The sequence below is a fragment of the Cucurbita pepo genome, chromosome 5 (assembly GCF_057944985.1).
Source record: "Cucurbita pepo subsp. pepo isolate OVF chromosome 5, ASM5794498v1, whole genome shotgun sequence".
Classification (NCBI taxonomy): Eukaryota; Viridiplantae; Streptophyta; class Magnoliopsida; order Cucurbitales; family Cucurbitaceae; genus Cucurbita; species Cucurbita pepo.
Window position 1 is genome coordinate 574,376 of NC_141802.1, and position 22,401 is coordinate 596,776.

A 22,401-nucleotide genomic window follows, 5' to 3' on the forward strand; every position below is an offset into this window, starting at 1 on the left:
TGACTAAGATAGGGATCGTAATTCATATATGAATCTTCATCAAACACTACCAACAATTAGTTTTACAAAAAGGGCCTGTAGAATTCTTTGTTTCTTTCTCAACATATACCAATCTCATACACAAATCTATTGTTTGCATGGATAATAATAGATAATAAAGCACCACATAACCATCAAAGATGAAACATGTCCTTACTTCTTCTAGTCTTCAGGTTTTCTCAACACAACATAGCTTGGTCCTCCATTCGTCTTTTGAATCCTTGAAATTCTCCTCAGTATTTCAGCAAAAGCATTCTTGTCCTGCATAATGGGTTAACAAGGCATCACAAAATTGTTATGGTCCATGCTTCTAAATATTATCCTTTCATGTTTTAAGCTGTCCACGTTTAACTCGCAATTGGTCAAAGAATCGAAGGATGTATCGCCCGAACTGTAACTTGTTTCACTGACAGTACTCACTCATTGAAGGAAAGAACAGTTTATGTAAAACAGGTCATGAAGACATAACGTACCTCGTGAGATCGTAGTCTTGCTTTGAATTTTGCAACAAGATCCTGTGTAGTTACAGGTGTCCTTTGTCGCAAAACAGCCCTAATTTCTTCCTCAGTAACAGGTCCAGAAGCGGATGCTGGTTCTGTTTTGACTGATGCTGCTGCACCTTTTGAGGCCGTACTTCTAGAAGTAGACACGCCTTCATCTGTCGACTTTGATTCCTGAACATCCCAAGAAATGTTTGTTCATGACAAAGAATGATTTCTAATACAAAAAAAAAGTACTTCCTCAGAGCTTAAACCATGGGATAGTGTGCGACATACCGTCTCTGTTTTCATTTTCTTTGGAGGTGCACTGGATGGTTTCACATCCTCGCCATTTTTTCTTTTCCCCTTTGCTGTCTTTGCAGTAGAAGAGGTTCCCTTAGCAGATCCAGAAGGAGCTGGTTTTGAGGGACTGTTGGCTGCAGCTTCTTCTTTAACTGCATCCTTCTGCTTTGAAGGCGCAACTGGAGTGCCACCACTCTCCTCTTCCGCCTAAGCAAATAAAAGTACAAAGCTGCTTAATAACATCAAAATCCAGACAGTATGAGTGCAATTCACACAGATTCCATGCAAAGGACTGCTCATAGGTCCTTGTTTAAAATTTTTTATCATGCTGTTAAGTTCTGTTCATAGGAAGCACAAAAGCTTCTTACATCATCGTCGTCGTCGTCGTCATCCTCTCCATCTGAATCATTAAGCCCCCCAGTACGTTTAAGCAATTTCTTCAACTCTTTCCCAGATTTGCTCAGCCCCCCCTCTCCTTCATTTTCTTCATCCTCGTCTTCTTCATCCTGCACAGTGAGAAAAGAATTAACAGGAACTAAAAAGCTTAGTCATACAAACAAACCATCTGTCTCTCATACATAATATTTTTTACTTGAAAGGTTACACTATATTTTCAGGAAAAGCTTCAGACAATACAAGATGTCAACCAGAACTCCAGGTGATTTTAAAGTTCAATGAAAATCAAACATTGAGAAACTCTTACTCATGTGTCAAATGAGGGAAAAATAATAATAGTCTAAGTGCTAGACAACCTGTTTAATCTCTGGAGGTGCTGGAACTTCAGAGGCTAAATCCTCCCTTTCTTCACGATCTGGAGCAGTAGTTTCATCATCATCGGTAAAAATCTCTTCATGCTCCCAATCATCTCCTAAAAGGGTTGGACAGACAAGTTAACATAGAGGAACAATGACAGTGACCTCAATACTCATCATGTGAATTAATAGCTGAAATCTCACTTGCATGGATACAAGAAAGTGCTTCCTTCCAAAACATATTATCAAAAAAAACATGGGAAATTTGGAATCTTCTTGGATAATAACAAAAGAATTTGCTAATCTATTGCTACCCCCAACTCTAAACCATATGCCCATATGATGGCCTCAGTAAACATCAGCCGATTGCAAGTGACGTTCTTTAGAGATGACAAAGACATTGTATAGCACTTAACCTAAAATAAATTTCTTTGTTTTTCGTTAAAGGAAAAAAGATGAACCTTTCTTGATATCATCATCATCCAAGTCATGGTCACCTCCCCTAGGGCCTTCCTCATCATCATCATCACCACCACCCTTTTTGTTGAGTCCCAATCTGTTCTTCCTTGCTGCCTCTTCTTCTTCATCTTCTTCTCCCCTATCTGAAACATTACCTTCATTCTCATCACTAGTAGGTTTTCTGCGTCCCCTGCCAGTAGCACCAACACTATCTTTGTCGTCAAACTTCTCAACTTCACCAAATGCCGCAGGACCATTACTTGCAGCTTTCATCATCCATCTTTCATATCCATCTGCTGTCTTCTTTCGGTTCTTCATTTTCTCTTCTGCCTCCTCCAATGTAAGTTGCTTATACTGTGCCACTTTGTTGAAGTTGTACCTGTAAATTGAGGTCAATCAACCCTTTACTACCATGGATGGCTTGAAATTTTCCATCCGCACTATTGTCTAGTAGAAAATATAGAAGCCTTCAAGAATTGGTAAATTTAGAAACCATGTAGGAAGAAGACTACGACAAACAAACAAAAGACTACAGCTTGACTCACAAAAATTAACTCAAAGATCAACCATACCAAGAACCTGCAGGAATGGCAGTAAATTCCTTTCCTTGCAATACAAGCAAGTAATATGTTGCTGATTGTGAACCCTCGAGATGTCCTTGGAATTGAGATTGGCCAGTTTCATCTTCCAAGAGCCAGGGTCTATTCTTGTACTTTTCCTGTGTTAATGGAATCCTAATTAATCAGGGTCAAATAGGACAAGACTGCAAATAAGATTGAAGTACATTATTTATAAATAAAAAAAAATGCAATAGGACACAGAACAACTAACCTGAAGTCAGAGATAAGAAAAACTAAAGACAAGAAGAAATAAACAAAATGGATCTCCAAGGTCAAAGCTGAATTATGATCAACACAATGTAATAAATTAATATTGAAAAACAAAATATATAATTACATGGTCCAACATATATGTAAGTCGTATAAAAATAGAAAAGTGCAAGCTAATAAAAAGAGCAAACATTTCTGAACTTTACTGTGGCAGAAGAACCATGTTCTTAAGAGACCCTTTATCCATGTTACAGAATGTGTGTTCCCGTTTCATTTACTTGAAAGATAGCATCAATTTCTTTTTCCTTATGTTCTCCCAACAGTTATAATTTCTTAAAGAAAAATAGAAGCTCTCCTGTATCATAGCTTACGAAAAATTATCCAAGTACAAGCTTAAAAGGAAGCAAAGTAGGCATTAAGTCAGTACCCGCAGGGCATCAGTAAGCTGGCGTCCTTGTAGACCTTCCTTGTAAAGAGACCATTTATTCTCGGCATTTCTTTTCTTCGAAAAGTTTGGCAGCCCACTCATGAACCGACCAATGAAGTAGTTCTTGTCACTACTTGAACTCGCTCGAACATTGTATTCCTAAAATATAATTCATCATGCACTCTCAGAAAGAGAAGGCAAGAGAATACTCAATCCACGCTATTATGAAAATTCTTAAATCTGTCATAAATGAAAGAAAAAAGAAAAATCCTAATCACATGAGTACAAATTCAACACATTCAAATCATCATGCTCCTTAAGAAAGACGAGGTAAAGAACGAACTCTTATTAAGCGAGTAACAGTAGCACCACAGTCGTAACATTTGCCCTTATTCTCAGCCATAGTTTTGCCACAGCTCAAGCACAACGTCATGTGCTTGCAATTGCTCCCATACAACTCCGTCGTGGATCCGCATCCACTGCACGACGGCTTCAGCAGCAAATCCAATGACATTGCCCCACCCCCTAATTCAGCAACAGAAGTCTACGGAACCACAAAATAGAGCGCAAAGCGCAAAAGAACCCCAATAAGAAATCTAGGGTTTTTCCAAATAACAGCCAAAACCCTCTAAATATCTCAAGAACACCAAAAGGACGGAAAGTTTCTCTTACCGTAAATTTGCAGAAGCAGGGTCAATTGGTGCAAATTTCTCCTCAATCTACAGTAATTAAGCGATCTAACAAAGCGACTAAGGTTACAGACAGAGAAATTTAAGAGATATCGAAAAGAACACAGAGGAGAAGATGAAGCGAGCGACGAAAATTTTGAGAAAATCGCAGTCGAAACTGTAACAGTCAAAGAATACTTTGATCCGGAGTACTCTGACCGTACACCGTGTCTGGCCCTGAACGAAATTAAATATATGCTTCCGTAATTATTTAATATTATATAGTTTTCTTTTCTTTTCTTTTCTTTTTTCAAACTTCATATTATACAATATTCTGGTATTAGATTGGTCAAAAGTACGAGTAAAATTATTTTATTTTATTAGACCTAATATTTCTATTTTACCTTTTTTTTTAAATTAATTTCTATGAATAAAATTACAAAATCACCCCTAAAACATATAACAATGCACATTCTTTTATTTTCTTAAATTAATTCGATGCCAACATGAAAAACCAAAATTTTTAATACTAAAAAAATTAAATTAGGATAACTAAATAATTATAAATGTAACAATAATTTTTGTGAATAATTTCCATATTTAAAAGCTAATTAAGATAATCCAATGGTTTTTGAAACTTTCTATTAAAAGTTTTCAAAGTTTTAATTTAGTCATTCAAGTTTCTAATATTTTTAAAATTTTCAAGATTATTAATAATACCTCTGAGAGATATGAATGATAATTTTCCTAATTAAAGGTTCAAAATTCATCTAGAAAAGAAAACAAAAGGTTGGAAAAGTTGAAAATTATCACCTCATTCAAAAAAAATTATGAAAAAATTCATATTATCATCGGTCATCACAAACTTAAGTTCATAATGATTTTGACCTCAACAATTTAACTTTTTTAGACCGACTAAAATTGTTATTACTAACATGCTAAAAACGGTTGAAACTTGTGAAAAAAACTATAGAGAGATAACACAAATTTAAACACGTGAAACAAACATAAACATGAAAGTTATGGTTACTTAAAGCTTACTTCAAACTCAATACACGTTCAACAAACAATCACAATTACTCGGCTTGGACGTCATTATAAAATTTTTGTTTTTAAAAAATGTTGAATATTAAAAATACCAAGTATATGACTCTAATGATGGAGTCGAGATATGTAATCACATGAAACATGACTTATGAAACATGACTTCTGCTAACATGACTATAGTAGAATCTATAATTTGATATCGTGTACGCCAAACTCTCTAAACATGCATCACTTTCATTCAAGCCAATCTTAATAATAAAACCAAAAAAAAGTCTATTTCAATATTTCATAGCTTTTATGAGCCGATGGAGTCGGTTTCTTTTTTTCCTTTTTTATTTGTTGTTAATTCATATTAAACTTCAATAAAGAAATCACCTATCAAACAACCTGCACATATCTATTTTACAATCAAATCAACAGAGCTCAAGAAATATACATTTGAATGTCATGAAGGGATGAAAAAAAACTAGACGTGAATTGCATAAGAAGAGTACTGATAACAACAAAATAGAAAGGTGTAAAGCATAGATAGAGATTATCAACATTCTAAACATTGACCACAAAGAAAAACATCAGCGCACAGGACATTTGCCCATGTTTGACAGCAGGGACATGCCATTATCTGTTGTTAGTAAAACGAATCGAGGATACCTTCCACAGCATAGAATCAAGAACAACCAAAACATCGGCGTATAGAGAAAACGGTCGAGTCCTCTGTCTCTGATTCGGGTTCAGTCTTTCTTCCACTACGATAATGCTTGAAGAAGGCTTTCACAGCTCCTTCTACTCCATCCTCATTCTCCATGGCCTTGGCAAGCTCCACAGCAGAATGCTTGACCTGGAATAGGATACACACGTTCATAACCGCCTATTCTTTTTGCTCTAGCAACCTCTAACATCACAACCAGCTCCTTCACTAATACTACTATATGCCTTATATCCTAATTTAGCATAGGCAGGCTCATGTCTTTAATTTTGGAGGAACCAAATACTTGATGAAATGGTGCATTTTTTTTCCCAATAATTTCTACACACGTTCAACTTGCAAAAAAATTACCTTTGGATCTAGCATGAAATTTATGGCATTAACCAACTTGTTAAGTGAGAACTCTTCAACTGGGATGGGTGCAGGACCAACTCCTCTAGCATGTACCCGTTCACCCCAAAATGGTTGATCTCCAAAGAAAGGAATAATCGCCGTTGGACACTAGAATGAACAGAGAAAGAGAGAAAGAGCAGGATGAGAGTTAGCAATAATCAATCACGTGGTACTAAACAAGACAAGTTTTACAAAGTGAAGCTATTACAGCAGCTTTTAGTCCAGCAGCTGTTGTTCCAGCACCTCCATGATGCACCTGTAAACAAGACACAATGTTGGGGGAAACCCTTTCAGATGCAAGAAACAGGTAAAGAAACCAGACCAAAAAATAGTCAACATGGCAATAGTCATAGCATAGGGCATCCAGCCTTTAGTTAGAGAAATTTGGTTAATGTGCTTGAATAACCATTCACGATGGAAAATAATGAAAAACTGCAGAAGTATTTGCGAACCTTTGCTACTTGAGAATCAAGGTCAAAAGTCAGTTTAAAGTTACTATTTAAGTAGAAGATATTCTAAGTCATAGTTTTAAATACAAAAGAGAAAAGAAACGGGAAACAAGATATATAGAAAGAAGCAGAATTTATTTGTTTTCTCGGCTTCCTTTAGGTGAAGGAGACGTACCTTTAACCCTTACATTGAATAGACCTCTTATTTGTACAGAGATACATTAATGTTCTGATATAAAAGGAACAAGTATATGAACTCAACTATAAATACTCACCACAGCCTTGCACCGTAAGAATAGCCAATCATGAGGGCAATTGTCTAATAAATATACGAAGTCCTTCGGTTCTGTCACTGGAAAGAAATAAAATTTAAGCTGAAAAATATATATCTCCTAGAAGCTATATTTCCAGGCAACAAAATTTCAGGGGAGGGGAGGGGAGGGGAGTGAAAAGATAGGACCAATTACAATCATAATGATGTCACTAGAACATACTGAGATAGAAATTCAAAAACTTACAATTTCCAAGACCACCCCAGCCTTTGTTGATGATGCCTCTCTGCCCAGTAATTTCCAGCGCTTCTACAATTATTTTGGTCATCTTTTCAGGCTCTTGGACAGGCTGAAAAACAATGAAAACTAGTTTAAGATTGTGAGAAGACCATTAACCTAGAAGGCTGTTTCTTAGAAATAACGAAGCTTTCAAATGGAAGAATGAGTGGCCAACGAAATTAAGATAAGGCATGGGATCTAACTCCATTAATCACCAACAAATGAGAGACTACATTTTTAGATAAGTTTCAATTTTACCCTTCTACATTTGTTTAGTTAGGGATATTTTAGTACCGGCCAAATTTTGCTTCATATCATTATTTACTTATTTTAGACATAGAAGCAATAACAATAGGTATCATTATTTGATTAGGAGTTGTAGGACAATTAGAAACCAAAATCCTAGTACGGGAGGGGAGTAGGCCAAAGGCTATAAATAGCCCCATTGAACTTGTATTTTTCAAATTTTTTATGATTAATAAAAGTAGCCCCATTAAACTAGTATTTTTCAGGTTTAGATGATTTATAAGAAGTAGTGCGTTGCACCTCTTTTTAGAGCCATGAGCCTCACCAATTTTTGCAATTCTTGTCTTGCAGGCCCAAAACATTTCAGTAACAGTGAAAATGATCAGATCAACTTACTAGCTGAGTGTTTGAATCTTTAGAAAGGAACATGTTTTCTTACTTTCCATCATTGATTATTAAAGGCAGTCTGAATCCAACCTTCCCTCAGGGCTGATTCTCAAATTGATTGAGGGTTTGAGTGTTTGTGAGTAAAGAGATGACATTATTAAAGGATTCCGAACTTCAATTCATTAGGATTTTCACATAGAGATAGGTTGGGGAAAGGAAAAGAAAGTAGGCTAAATGATAGCGCAACATGTTTTTTTATAAAAAGGACAACTTATGAATAGAAAGTATACACAAGTAATACAAAATTTCAAGCCAAAAAGAGTAAAAAGTGTACACAAAAAACAAAATCCAAACAAAAAATAAAAATAAAAAATACAGTTACTCCAATTCAAAAGTGAGATATAAATATGGTGCAATATGTGCAAGCTAGGAGTTCGAGTTTTTCTTAATTCTACTAGCAGGGTGTTGTATTATGTGCAAGGGTGCCAGCGAAGGTGTCAAGTACTTGTTCCTTCAGCGCCCCTTCTTATAATTGATGGTGAAGTCTTTTCAATGACACCAACACTAATTGGATCCTTCATGATAATCGACAAGAGTTTTTCAAATCAAATGTTTTGGTTACCATTCTTTTCTTGAGAAAACTGAACTTCTGTACACAGTAATCACTGCCTTTCTTATTATACTATGGAACATTTGGTAAGGAATAAAAGCATCTTCCAAGAAGAGGGCACCAGATGAATAAATTATTTGCAATCTTCACCATGATTTTTACCAAATTGGCCGGGACATCACATGGAAGGATTTATATTTCATTTTTAAGAGATGAAATTTTGTTTGAAAAAACGAAAAGGGAATAATGTTTAAAAGATACAAAAATTCACACAGGAATGAAAAGAAACAACGAGGGATTACAGAGAAGAATGAAATATCAATCAAAATACTGTTAAATCCTCTACAATAAAGAGCCTAAAATAATTGTTCAATCAAAACATCAAAATAATGGCTAAGAACGTTGGACTCCAAGTAAAAGAGAATGATGGAGGAAGAAAGGGATGTGACAAATGATTACAAACATTTCTGCGTGTTAGATCTAAAGAGACTAATAGAGGAAGAGTTCTGACTATTAGAAGGATATCTATTTGAAGTTTTGTGCAATTGATTCTCAATGGAAGTTTCATTCCACAGCCAAAAAAAATGTAATAAAAATCTACAACCTCTTACCCACCCCCCAGTTGTCCCATTAAAAGGAGAAGCCTTCGATGCAGAGAAAGGAGAGACTTTAAAAAGCTAAAATATCAAAATAAATGGAGGGAATAATATGAGGCACTCACAAGGCTACCAAAACCGATATAAATGGGCTTGTCACCAGCCTTAAGCCAATTTACAAGTGACTCAGGAGGTTCATAATTTGATGCAAGATCAAGGAAGCAAAATCCGACCACATCCACCTTAGGTCCCCAATCTGAAAGAAACCCAAGTTTTAAAGCTAGAATCATAAGATTCTATGTGCTTGATGATCAGGAATGGCACATTCTATATTCTTTTGAAAATGGAAAATTCCGGATCTTGCAAGCATGCTGCCATATTACTATAAAAACAACACGGTAAATTTCTAAAAGATTAACTTGTTAATATGGCTTTATAGTAGAAATAGCTCAACAATTCAAGAACGAACCTTTTGGTTTAGGAACAAGATGTGGGCTCCATATATATCCATGTGGCACATTGGATTCAGAGGCATGTGAACCACTTAAATAAGTGACTGGACGTAGCTTCAGCTTTTTCTTTCTAAGATCATTAATCATGTCCCGTATCCCAAGCCAAATTAAGGAATCTACAATTTGATATGAGAGCTGAAAATTACAAAAGGTCAAAACTCAAATTAAATTTGGTTAAAATGGGATGAAGGTTAAAGAAAAAAAGTTGATATGATGTGTGTGCACATGCGTGTTAGGCAAAAGGCAATGCATAATTGAATTACCCGATAGCCAGCTTGTTGCTTGACACGTGATAAAGGATGTGGAAATTCACTTGTTGGCCTGGCAAGAGGACGAAATAATGAATTGTAACACCTAGAATTTTAAGAAAAAAAAAAAAAAAAAAAAGGAAAGCAAAACGGCATGCACACAAGTTGGAGAAGATGACCATACAGCCAACGATTAATTTCTCAGCCTTCTCTTTAACGAATTTGAAGCTAGCAATTTTCATCAGGTTTATTGTTTTGACATAATTTAGGGCATATTAAGGAATTTTGGAGAAATTTGGAATAACCTCAGGTTTATTGTTTGTGTCATAGAGTGCTAGTTATGATTTCCATAGACTATGAGTTACTATTTCGCGTATTTTGGTCCTAGCACCTAGTTGTGAGTTCCATAGCCTCCTTGGGTTGACTAGGGACCTTGTAGGGACGGATAGGGTGAACTAACCAACAGAGAGTAGAGTCTACTTGTTACACATGGCTTAGTTGTCACCCATAGAGCATTTCAGCAGTCATAGAGGGTATACTACTAAATTACCTACAGTGGTGCCTAGTGGGGAGAGCCATGGCCTTTTTATTGTTCTAGCTTGAGCGGCGTAATAACAGGTAGCTTTACTGTTTTTGCCTGAATCTAAGACAGGTCGTTTTACTATTCTAACCTGACGAGGGTACATGAGCAGGTAGTTTACTGTCCCAGCCTGGAAAGGGCATAATGACAGGTAGTTTTACTATTCTAACCCGATAAAGGTACATGAGCAGGTAGTTTACTGTTCCAGTTTGGAAAGGGCATAGTGACAGGTAGTGTACTGATCTTAGGAATAAGTAGATGTTGTCTAGCACCACTAGGGAGAATCTACTAATTAGAGCTCAGTAAGCCGATATGCATAGAGTACGGTCACCGTTTAGAGCAAAAAGGGCCTCACTAGACTTATGAGTAGTACCCTAGGGTCCTTCCATGGGCCACAGTGACTTGAGGCGCACTTTTCGCAAGACTAACTAAGGACCTAGACATTTATGAAACCTAGAGCCAAGAGAAAACATAAAACCCCTAGAATGTGAACCTAAGAGGGATTGAATACTCCTTAAAGGAGGTATGTGGAAGGTTAGTTACACAGTGACCTATAAAGTTTGGTACAAACATTAAGCCACACTTTAGCTATCGCTAGGAATAGTTATGAACACATAGCCTAAGTTTTCATATATTCCATTAAGTCCGACAAGAGCCTAAATGTAGAGATTGTTTACTTCTACTCATTCTTTGTTATTCTATTTTTTTCAAATGGAGTGTAGACCACTGTTGATGGCAGGAGCGTGCGGAGCCGTGCAGTTGCAGGGATACCCCTTAGATTGAGTCGTCTTCCTTCTTATCATTCTATTATTATTTTAAATGCTATTGCTCGAAACTTATGTATTTTTTGTAAATCGTTTTGATTTGACTCCGCAGATATTACCTTTAAACTACTTTTATGTTGGTTTTGCATGCATATTTAAATCTAAATTCCTTGTGTCTCCTGTTTTACAAAAGAAAATTTTACCGCCCTTTTTACCCTTGAGTGTACGTCACGACCTGTGATTCGTGGTAGGTCGTTACATGAATAGTTTGAACTGTCTTACAAAAACATATAGCACAAATACAGGTATTCACACAATATAACTCAATAATAGTATCTTCAGACTGTCAAAACAAAAGAAGAAGAAGAAGAGCATTGTCTAGGGCAAACTTACGTCCACGGCATTGTGAAAAATATGTGAATTGGAATTCTAAGTGCCTCTGCCACATGAGTATGTCCTACAGAAGCATTGAAGAAGTTATTGTAAACAGTTTCTTCACCAAGACAACAAATTAGATAAGTCACGTGAGAATAAAAAGAGGAAAAAGGAAAATTGTGCCGGCATCTTGCAACCTCATTCCAAAATTCCTCTGCCCACGATGACAGAGAAGTAAAGTGAACAAATATACATTCCACAAATATAAAGCAAAAGGATAGTAGAATAACAAATCCGAGAGGAAGTTTTATCCCGGGGGTGAATACTACACTCTTATACTCTTTCCTTTTTACTTCTCTTCCTTTCCTTCTGTCTAGGAACTCCATTTAATAGAAACCATATGTAACAGCAATGTCATGAACATAAGAACCTAGATAGTGGACATCATCAGAGCCCAGGTATTCGAACATTACCCTGGATATTCAAGGCCGGACTAATAATGTAACCTTGATCTTTGTTTGTTCCTTTTAAAGGGAAAAAAATATAGTTAGTACCAAGGTCTTACCGTAAGCTGGTGGGTTGGCAATGATCGCTTCTGCAACAAATGAAATACCAGTTTCAGGATCAGGTTCTTTGCAAGCTGGAAGAAGCGAATAAATGATTTCCTTCATTTGATTCCTTTGAACAGGTATTTCAGAAGGCCCCGAGGGCAAGAAGCCTTTGTTTTTTACCATGTCTGTATTTCAAAAGGGTAATATATCGGTCACAGAACAATAAATGAAAACCATCGTCTTAATTCTCTAATAGAAGTAAATAAGTAAATCACATAAATATTCAATCATTTGAATGACTGTTGGCAAAATATTTGTCATTATAATATACCGACACTAAGAAGCAAAGGCAACTCATGACAGTAAAAGCAACACTTAACTTCAAAAAAACCGTATACAAATAAAGAATTGTTAATAGACAACCCAAAGGCTCCTACGATTCATAGCTCTAATGATGAATCAAATATGAACCGTGAAGATAAAAATTGAAATGAAAAAAATAATTTTTTTAAAAAAACATAGAATGACAAAGAGACCCTTAAGGAATATACATCTCCAGCAATTAAAAATAAAATCGGTGGTGCGCTTTCCTTGAGAAATACGAAAGGAAAAAAAACAAAGATATAACAAAAACGATTTTTTAAAAAAAAAATATATAGTTCTATATTCAATATAGATGAAATTTCCCTGATAAAATTGTTACAAATCGTAACTTCCCAAGCGCAGAGATTCACATTCTCTAGACGTCAACACCTCCTCCCAAATATCATATTAACCCAAATACAGTACAAATAGAAGTACAAATAGAATCAGATTCTCTTTTCATTCATTTTTCTTTTTCCTCTTTTTCATATTTGATTTCTTCATTCCACCTTTTCATGACTTCAAAGCATAAATACACATCCCCACACTTGGATTATTTTGGTAAGAAATAAAACATTAATTGTTACCAACTCAGTCATAGTTGAGAACGAAATTTCATGTCTACTCTTTTTTTCTTTCTTTTTTTCCTTTTTTTTTTTTTTTTTTATAAAAAAGGGAAGGAACAAAAGTAACAAATCCTTGGCAAGGATAACATGATGTCTTCGTCATAAACTACTGAAAAAGGGAACAATGAAAGAAGCAACTACCAAATTTAATTCTACGACCTCTAATTTATCCATGCTTGAGCTCAGAACAACACTAAAGCATGAGATAAACCGATTTAACTTTACTAATATAGATTGTGAACTTACAGCCGGCAAGAATCTTAGGATCTCCACCTAGAGCATAAAACTCCAGCCCAGCAGTTAAAACAAACTCCTTGAAATTTGAATGAGTAGCAAGTCTAACACGATGACCATAATCCTGCAAATATTGTCATTGCACATGAGAACAAATACTATCTCAGATACATTAAACAAAAATGATTGATTGCACATTCTTTATATCTTTTTGTACAGGAAACAAATTTCACTGTCAGATGAAATATACAAAAGGAAACGAAGCCTCCAAAAAAAACCTCACCCTCAAATTGACTATTCATAGAGACACGATAATTACATATGAAATAGATTAAAACAAAAAAACAAAAAACAAAAAAAACAAAAGAAAAGTCTACAAAAAAACAAAAGAAAAGTCCTCTTATGAAGTCTCTACCCTTGGTATAACCTTCAATTTCTTTACAACCACATCTGCTAAAAAGTTGCAAACATGGCACAAGGCGAGTATTAAACTCCCTCAATCATTCAGCCAAGCAATTAGGAAACTGAATCTCAGAAAAAAACTTCCACAAAATTATTTGAATAAGGAACTTCTAGGAAGGACCAAAATTGGACAGGAGAAGACAACCTAAATGTGGATTAAATATTGACAATAACAAGCAAGAAAGTAAAGCCTACTTTGAAACTGGTTATAGAGGCTTCCTAGAGAAGCCCACTTCTTGTGGTATAAAGTTATTGTCAGTAAATACAAAAACAAAATAAAAAAAAATGGAAGTTCTATAGGTTCCAATCCCTTTTCTTCAGTCCAAGTCCCTGCAGTCACATTGCAAAGCTGGCATTTTAGCCTAGTTCTCAGGTTTTAATTTGGGATGTGGTGCCACGTTAGGTTTTGGGAGGACAGTTGGTGCAGTCCCTTGAGGCTATGCAATGATTTTCAGCAGCTCTTTTTTTAAGGAAACAGGCCTTTATATTAATGAAGAAAAGAGTAATTGTTTCACTAATGAAGAAAAGAAGACAAACGAGAGGAAAAGAAAAAAAAAAAAGCCTCCAGCGAGAGGCTTTAATCTTGATGAGATCAAAACAGTCTGTAACGAAAAGAAGTTGCTCGCAAAATTTCTTTGATTTGTTTCAACCAAATATCTGGAAGAATAGCGTCGAAACATTTATCCAACGAAGCTAGCTTTAATAGGCAAAGACTTGAAACATGGTAGCTTTTATGGCATTTAACAATTAAACTCCAAATGTGAGACGGAGCAAAAGGAAACCACCTAAAGGTCAGAGGTGATTAAAACCCCCACCGGGAGAAAACTAAAGAGCTCCCAACATGTTTAAAAGTACTTAGTTAGTGAATAAGATTAAAGAAATATTCATAGAAGTTTCCATACCTGTAGACGCTTTCCAATTGCTATAAATGGCTGTACATCTCCACGTGTGCCAACAATAAGCATTACTATTTGCAAAGGTGGAATATCCTGGAGGTCTGTTTCTTCAAGAGGTTCTTCTTCAATTATATTATGATGGTCCTTTGGTTTAATGCCAAGAGAGGGTGCAACGTCTACAGGGACTTCAAATTCCACTGTTCCGTCATCTTTCACTGTGGCTATTCTGTTTAAAAATTTACGCTGTACAATTTCAAGAAGTTAGTATAGGAAAACCTTATTCTAGAAATCTTACATTAATTATCATGAATGTAAGCCTATGTTTAAAAAGTTTGTTTATAAAATTTTGAGCGAACTACACTTTTGGTGCCTGAGATTTGGAATTTGATTTTATTTGGTTCTTAAAGTTTCAAATGATTTAATCCCTGAAGTTTAAGAAATAGCTTTACATTGTGCCAGAATTGGTTTGACATGGCAATTAAGGCTTACTAGGCCTTCATTGACATGTGCAAGACTAAATCATGTGGCAAATTTTAGTCATTTTATATTTAAATTTAATTATGTGTCTTTTTTATTCTATTTTCGTTTCCCCGCCATCTTTTTCCTCCCATTTCTTATCCTCTTTTTAGTATCTCACTCCCCCTCCCCACCACCACCTTCTCTGTCTTCAGTTTCTCGTCCTATTTATACTTTGGTTTTTTTTCCCCACCCCCACCCTTCTTCCTTGATGATTGCGTGGGCAAACAAAAAGAAAAGGCCATATCCAAAATTCAAACCTCCCTAACAAGGTGGATGAGTGGCTTACAGAAGGCCTTTCTGCTTGAAATTTGAGGGGTAAAGCCAAGGTGGTGGGTAGTTGCGCCTTTAGCACTTTTGTGACACTCGTGAAAGGAAAGGAATGCTAGAGATTTTGAAGATAAGACCTTACGTTTTGAGTATATTTGTAACTATGTACAAAATATGGCTTCTTGGTGGATTTCTTTACACAATTCTTTTATAGCTACAGCCTCTTGGTGACTGGCTCGTTTGGTGTGCCTTTTTTTTTCTTTTTTTTTTTTTTTTTTTTGGGCGGGGGTGCACTTTCCCCAGCCATTAGGTTGTTGCTGTTTATTTTTCTAGATTGCCTATTTTGAGTTCGACAATTGCAAAGGTTGAGAGTCGAACCATCAACATTCGGCATAGTAATTGGTGTCTTATCCAAGAACTATGCACAAACTGGCAAGAAATTGCCTATTTACAAAGCATTAATTAAAATTCATTGGTTGCATTGTTCAACCGTAATTGACATGTATCCTTGACCAAAAGGTCAGAGGTTTGAATCACCTCATCCTGCCCTCAAATCTTGCTAAACTCAAGAAAATTATTAAAATTCAACGTTTGCACCAAAAAAAAAAAATATTCAAATATAACTAAGCAAGAGATATCTAAATGAAATTATGTTTTGAGAAAAATATAGAGGAAATTAAAATGCTGGGACTTCTAATTAAAAGAATGGAACAGAAAAGAATATAAAACATCCAAGTACAGCAGTGCAGGACTAAATTGTAATCTGAATTATACCTTACGTTAGGAAAAATAATTTGCTTCTGCAGTATTATACCTTAATATGAACAGGAACCGTGTCATCAAAAATTTTAGCTGCCTCTTCAGCAAGAAACTTATGTTTTGACGCCTCAGTCTTCGATCTTTCTAATTTATGCTGGCTCAAATCAGACTCCGACCGGTCAATGTTTGATGTTTGTACTGGCATGGTGTTGACTTTAAGAAGAGTCTTGCCAGAGATATCTGAATGAAAAGAAAATTCAACTATGCTAGTCATTTAATCAATTTTGATTCTGGAAATAAAATTAACGTCAAAGCATAGTTTCTCCCGTAGTGCGGTATTTGGATGAACATGACATACTTATAATAAGTAAAAAGTTGTAAGAGACACCATGGACGGGAAAATGCTATATCAATAAAATGATAGACTAATCAGTGTTTTTATAACTATAATAGTTCTATTTTCTGATCAACTGAAATTAAATAATAAAGGTACGCAATCACAAAAAAGTCTTAAAAGTTTCAAGCCATCTATCTACAATACAAATGGGGAAAGGTTCCTAAGACAACGGACTACAAAAAGCTTTCCACTTGACCAAAAGAATGCTAAGGCATAGTTGGAAAAGGAAGGGTAACAATTACACCACGAACTAAAGGATAATTACAGAGTTCGAAAAACTACCAAAAGACTCATGGAATCACCAAAAATTCTGTTATTCCTTCCTAACCCAATTTTCAATAAAAGAGCAGCTGAAGTTTGTAAAAGAGCCTACTTCTCCCGTTTAAAGGGGTGACCATAGAGAGTGGAGATTATAGAAGAAGCCACTTTCTAATCTAACTTTAATACAATTGAATAAGCCACAACTATAGATTGATAATCACAATTTTTTTATTTTAATTTCCGCGATTCCATGCACCTCAACGATTTTTACGAGACAATTGTCTACCCCTACCACATTTTGTTGTCAAGATAACTCATAGGACATTAAATCCTTATTGGGCAGCCACCATAACTTGAACTCATTCACTTTAACCCCTTTGTTATTTACTTGACCATTTGGTTGATTAATAATAAAATTGTATATCACCATTAGTCTTGTCCATGTAAATATTTGGCACCAACCCTCGTTTTTTCTTTTTATCCTCCTTATCACGGTGTATATCTCAGAGACAGTTGTTCTGTGCATATAAATAACAAAAAGTTCTTTCTGACAAAAGCCACTGAGAGAAAGATACGACCCCGCACTGTACTTTAAAAGCAAAATACCAACCAAGGTATGTATATACTGTCAAGTTGTTCTTGGGCATTTGTCCCTAGCACGTAGTTCATGAACCATGACTTGAAATCTCAAATTCAAAATGGACATACAATCCCACATTCCCCAGCAATCAGTCCTTGGGCATCTCATTTTCAGTAAGAAATGATATTTCATTAGGATGAAAAATAAGAAGTTGCTTTTCAATAGACGTCTCCAGTGAAAACTACATTGTTGAGGGGATGATTACCAAAAAGAAAAAAGAAACAAATTTAAACCCGAGACACCACAAAGTTCTTTTGTTTCTCTCAGTTCATGACTCCCAATTCACGAAGGATAGACAAAAAAGGATTTTGTGCCCCAAAACCTTGGCTTTATCTTGTAAGCCATGATCACAAAGGCTAAGAGAAGCCAATTTTTCACAATTCTTGGAAGCAGGATGGTGGCTAATAATCAGTGAAGATACCGAAAATTTGCACTACAAGTCCTCAACAGAGATACAAAAGAGAAACAAGTGATTTTGCTCCTCCCAAAAGTAAAAATGAAAAGCATGAATTCCGTTGGGAGGAAATACACAGATTCTCTGGTTGCATCTTGTCACTGGTGTTGATCCCACCTAAACAAATAACCCATAAAAACACTTCACATGTTTTTGGAATGGAAGCTTTCCACAATATTTTACAAAAAATCGGCTGGACAACTTTATGACCTAGGAAAAGAAAGGAAAACAGAGATTTGATTGAAAGAAACCTTGATTTTTCAAGATGCTAGGCTCTAGTACCACTGCCTTGAGAGAGAGAGAGAGAGAGAGAAAAAAAAAGCTACCGCAATGAGAGAGCAAAGAAATTCAATCGGAAAAATCCCTGTCCAAAAAGCCTCTCTCTAATTGATGGAAGAGAAACTTGAGAATAATTTTTTTAAACAAAAATACTTCGTAAAGAAACAGATCATTTCATTGATGAGATAAATTACACAAGCCAAGCCCATACAAAAAAATTCTACAAAAGAGTGGTAAAGCAGTAAATATCTTTGTTTTTTTAAGAAACCAAACTTTCATTGAGAAACATGAAAGAAAATACAAGGCATACAAAAAAGTCAAAGCCCAACACAAAGGAGTCCCAAGAACTACACAGAGAGACTCCGGTCTAGCAAAATCAAACCAAGCTCGTAATTACAAAAAAAGGTCTAGTGACGGACACCTACAAAAGGAGGTTAATTTACACCAAGTAAGAGCCATAAAAGAAACAGGTTCAAGAAAGGCATCATAGCTATTCTCTTTGTCATTGAATAGACACTGATTCCCTTCGAGTCATATGGTCAGTAGAAAGCTCTAGTGAAGCAAAGCCATAGAGTCTCCTTATCTTTGGTAATAGGGCGATCAGTGAAGACTAGGGCAAGGTGGGAATGAATCTCCCCTGGATGGACTAGCAACCGCCCCAAAACATTAGATATAGATATATAGTTCCAAAGGTTGTGGAAAATGAGCAGTTGCTGAATAAGCGGATGAGAGACTCAGCATCACTTTTAAAGTTAGAGCAGCAGCTGGGAGATAGGCAAAAAAAAAAAAAAAAGAAACCAGGGAGCTTTCTTTACAACTTGTCTTTTGTTTAAGCATGAGTGACTAAGCAGCCATAGGAAAATTTTCACCTTTTTATGGATAAAAACCATTCCAAATGGAGCAGTAGAGGACCTCCTTTCCTTTGATCCCAATCGATGCAAGGTTACTAATAAGTGATTTTGAACAGAGTTAAAACTTCCTTTGGGTGATCCTTCCTTCTATCCATGGCCAAGTCAAAATACCTTGGATATTCCTCCTTCAAGAAACTTATGGCATGTTAGGGAGTGATTTTGAAATTGTAAAATCACTTTTTGTCATATTTAAAGTCATTCTCAAACATGTACTAAATCATTCAAAGTCAATTTTAATGATATGTAAATCGTGTTTAGAAGTGTAAAACCAAAGATTAAAGTTATTTTGGATAATTAAATACACGTTTGAGAGTAATTTTAACTATTTCAAAATCACTCTAATGTTGGGTAGGGTTATCACACGGCTAATTTTAACTCGTTTTTTCTCAATTTGATAAAAAACCAAAATTCATTAAGAATATAATAAGTGGTGTACAAAGACTTTACAAAAAGATCCAACTATTAATAATAAAAAATATAAAAAAGATGTTTACATAATAAATTTGAATTAATTATAATTTTTTTAACAAGAAACAAATGTTCATTGATTAATAAAAAAGGATAACGTGCTCAAAGACACCAAACTCATAGAGGAGTGAAAAATAAAATAAAATAAGAACCACAAATATAAAGAAGCTTATGAAGAGTGAATAAAAGCAACCCAATTAATACAAATATCACAAGGAGAATAAGACCTGAAAAGTTTAGAATAAGAACACCAATGAAAAGCCTTTAGCTTTGCAATATCGAAGCATTTCAACCAAGATTTTCCAAAAATAAATTTGAATTAAGAGCCAAATAGAAGTGTTAAAACGTGCCACCCCATATATCTTCCAACAAAATAGTTGACCTCAAACAATTTTCCACCTATGTTCTTCATTTGAAACCAAAGCCTTTTTTTTTTCAATGTTTCTTCAAGTGATGTTTGGTCCCTTGTTAGATTCTATGTTTCTCATTGAGCTTTGATAATTAAGTTATATTCTAAGTACCATTTCAGTCTTATATTATTTGATTGGAGCCCCTTTTTGTAGTTTGGCTCCTTTTTTAGGCTTTATTTTCTTGTGCACTTGTATTCTTTCCTTCTATTTATTTTTAATCAATAAAAGTTTGATTTCTCGTTTAAAAGGGAAAAAAAAAAGGATCAAAGCCTTTTTTTCATGATATCTTGTCAAAAAAAAAAAAAAAAAAAAAAAAAAAAAAAAAAAAAAAAGAAGAAGATCCCATCTCGCCTAGTCATAAACCTTTTAGTAGTTTATCTTGAAAAGGATGCATCCCTTCATAATCTGGTAACTTTCTTTCTTACGTTCTTTAGAATCAATTGCTTAATGTAATAAAATTTACAAATCGCTAGGTGGGGATAAAAAAAATCATCTCCAAATAGCACAAATATTACTCAGAGAGTAGTTTTTTAAAAAATCGAGCAACAAAACAGCCATGAGCAAGTGTTGTCAAAACAAGCCCTACTCAAGCTTGACTCACCATCCCACCCTCTATCCAACTTGAGGGAGGTCACGGGTGTACATCCGTTCCAATCCAACAAGAGGGTTAGGTGGCAGCAACGCTAGCTCCACACAGCATGACACATAAGTCAATCAAGAGGCAACCGAATCATGGAGCCTCAACCTCCATTTTTCTCTTTAGCCAAGTAGTGTATAGGAGGCTTGTAATCCTTTGAAGGTATGAGGCGCCAAGGTATGTGAAGATTAGCTACAACCCCTAGAAAACTTTAAGCTCCCTATCTAGTTTCTTGCATTCACATGAATTCTTCAATATCGATGTAAGTCAAGTTACATTCATCTCAGGACCCACCGAGTCAATAGCTAGACCCATTAATTTGATGCTTGAATCAAATTCAGATTTCCATCCAAAATAGCATTTTCATTCCCTCTATCAGTTTCTCTCGCTCTACCAAATAAACTAAAATCAAATAAGCTTCACACTAATATATAAAATGCTATTATTAAAGTCAGTTCAAATGTTCAATGATGGAGAAAATTGGGGATAGATGATTGATATCCTCGTTCAACTGCAACAGATCGCGACATTCTGAGCTCCGTTGGGTGATAGCAGCAGTTGAATTATAATTGGTAAATGGATCAGAGAGAAACAGCAATGGGAGAAGACGCAATTAAACCGGAATACAATAGCAACGAGATTCGTAAAGTAAAACAAGCAATGCACATGAACCAACAGAGTCAAACAAAACCACGAGAGTTCACTCCCAACCTTTAACCAAGATTACGGCCAACATCCAACATCAATTAAAAATCATAGAGTCCTAACCGACGAAAAGAACAAACAGATCCATCAGCAGAGTCCAAGCAAGCAACACTGAGCAAACAAAACAGAAACCACAAAACAAGCAAAGCAGCAGAAGATATTGCAACAGCAACGACCTACAAACCTGGAGAGTCATCTTCACCACTAGTTTTCGCAGCAACACCGTCTTCAATTCTGACTTCCCTGCTCACCATTCCATTACTACCACTATCACTACCATTCTCCCTCCTCGCATCATTCTCCATACTAACATCAACTTCGGAGGAACTCAGGGACGGGCTCGGATGCCTCTCGAGCGTCCCCGCCATCGCGTCGGTGCCGGGAAAAGCGTCGGGAAGTTGATCCAACAATTGAGTCGAGAAGAAGAATCTTTCCTTCTTTTTTTGTTCACTGAGTTGTGGTGGCGGACGGGAAGTGGGAATTAATGAGGTAAATTGGTAACGGCGGTTTGATACGTGGCAGTTGGCACGTGATTTCGTCTGCCTTCGTTTCTTTTCTTTTCTTTTCTTTTTTCTTTTTCCTTTTCCCATGTTATATTTGGTCGCTTGCCTTTCTACTCTATTCCAATTAATTTATTATATCATCCGATCTGAAAAAAATCAACATGAATATAGCTCAATCGATTAAGACATCATATCATCGAACCTACAGTGACCTAAAACTAACCAAAAGTCGATATAAACATAGACCATTTGGGTTAGGTTTGAGAGGTAAATTCCACCTCACCCGTGAATTCAAGTGCATGTATTAACACGTTTAATTAGACGCAGTCGTAAATAAATTGACATTAATGTAACTCAATTGATTAAGGCATTATTATCATCCGGCCTACGTTGATTTATAATCAATTAAAAATTAGGATATAATGCAATTGGTTAAAACGTCATACTGTCGATCAAAATATTCTCGATGTAAATTTTCACCTCACATATGACTTCAAATGTACGTACGTGCGTTGAGCTAGAAGCAAATATAAATAAAACGACATGAATATGAACTCAATTAATTAAGATATTATATTTATCAAATTTATGGAATAAAATTTTAAGATTATTACGCTTAAATTTCAATAATTAAAATA

The 22,401-nt window shown here is 35.5% G+C and overlaps 2 protein-coding genes across 4 annotated transcripts; both read right to left on the reverse strand.

Moving 5' to 3' along the window:
• On the reverse strand, nucleotides 1–4,197 carry LOC111794837 (transcription initiation factor IIF subunit alpha). Of its 2 annotated transcripts, XM_023676999.2 has the most exons (10): nucleotides 3,962–4,197; nucleotides 3,633–3,833; nucleotides 3,290–3,448; nucleotides 2,605–2,750; nucleotides 2,035–2,411; nucleotides 1,574–1,689; nucleotides 1,190–1,327; nucleotides 816–1,028; nucleotides 513–713; nucleotides 1–300 (listed from the first exon to the last, which is right to left on the reverse strand). In XM_023676999.2, the coding sequence occupies exons 2-10, from the start codon at nucleotides 3,801–3,803 to the stop codon at nucleotides 202–204; spliced, it is 1,620 nt and encodes a 539-aa protein (XP_023532767.2). In that variant the 5' UTR covers nucleotides 3,804–3,833; nucleotides 3,962–4,197; the 3' UTR covers nucleotides 1–201. The 2 variants fall into 2 exon arrangements, with proteins under 2 accessions (XP_023532767.2, XP_023532768.2); XM_023677000.2 differs by lacking the exon at nucleotides 3,962–4,197 and having other exon boundaries at nucleotides 3,290–3,529; nucleotides 3,633–3,772.
• Nucleotides 4,198–5,460: 1,263 nt separating this feature from the next.
• LOC111795319 (sterol 3-beta-glucosyltransferase UGT80A2) lies at nucleotides 5,461–21,725 on the reverse strand. 2 transcript variants are annotated; one of them, XM_023677660.2, is made up of 14 exons: nucleotides 21,445–21,725; nucleotides 16,154–16,338; nucleotides 14,560–14,796; nucleotides 13,208–13,319; nucleotides 11,987–12,157; nucleotides 11,440–11,503; nucleotides 9,718–9,775; nucleotides 9,412–9,589; nucleotides 9,068–9,198; nucleotides 7,071–7,173; nucleotides 6,828–6,904; nucleotides 6,312–6,359; nucleotides 6,062–6,211; nucleotides 5,461–5,842 (listed from the first exon to the last, which is right to left on the reverse strand). In XM_023677660.2, exons 1-14 carry the CDS (start codon nucleotides 21,626–21,628, stop codon nucleotides 5,672–5,674), a joined length of 1,869 nt encoding a protein of 622 aa, XP_023533428.2. In that variant the 5' UTR covers nucleotides 21,629–21,725; the 3' UTR covers nucleotides 5,461–5,671. The 2 variants fall into 2 exon arrangements, with proteins under 2 accessions (XP_023533428.2, XP_086980053.1); XM_087123927.1 differs by lacking the exon at nucleotides 21,445–21,725 and adding an exon at nucleotides 18,999–19,143.
• Nucleotides 21,726–22,401: the final 676 nt, after the last annotated feature.

Bases quoted from the DNA above. Each gene is read 5' to 3' on its own strand.
- LOC111794837 (XM_023676999.2), bottom strand. From the start codon at position 3,803: ATGTCATTGGATTTGCTGCTGAAGCCGTCGTGCAGTGGATGCGGATCC. The intron at 3,449-3,632 runs GTTCGTTCTTTA...ATTATATTTTAG, and splicing joins CTGTTACTCGCTTAATAAGA to GAATACAATGTTCGAGCGAG. The intron at 2,751-3,289 runs GTACTGACTTAA...CCATTAACACAG, and splicing joins AGCTTACTGATGCCCTGCGG to GAAAAGTACAAGAATAGACC.
- LOC111795319 (XM_023677660.2), bottom strand. From the start codon at position 21,628: ATGGCGGGGACGCTCGAGAGGCATCCGAGCCCGTCCCTGAGTTCCTCC. The intron at 12,158-13,207 runs GTAAGTTCACAA...TTTGAAATACAG, and splicing joins TCCTAAGATTCTTGCCGGCT to ACATGGTAAAAAACAAAGGC. The intron at 9,776-11,439 runs GTAAGTTTGCCC...TCCTCTTGCCAG, and splicing joins TTTTTCACAATGCCGTGGAC to GCCAACAAGTGAATTTCCAC.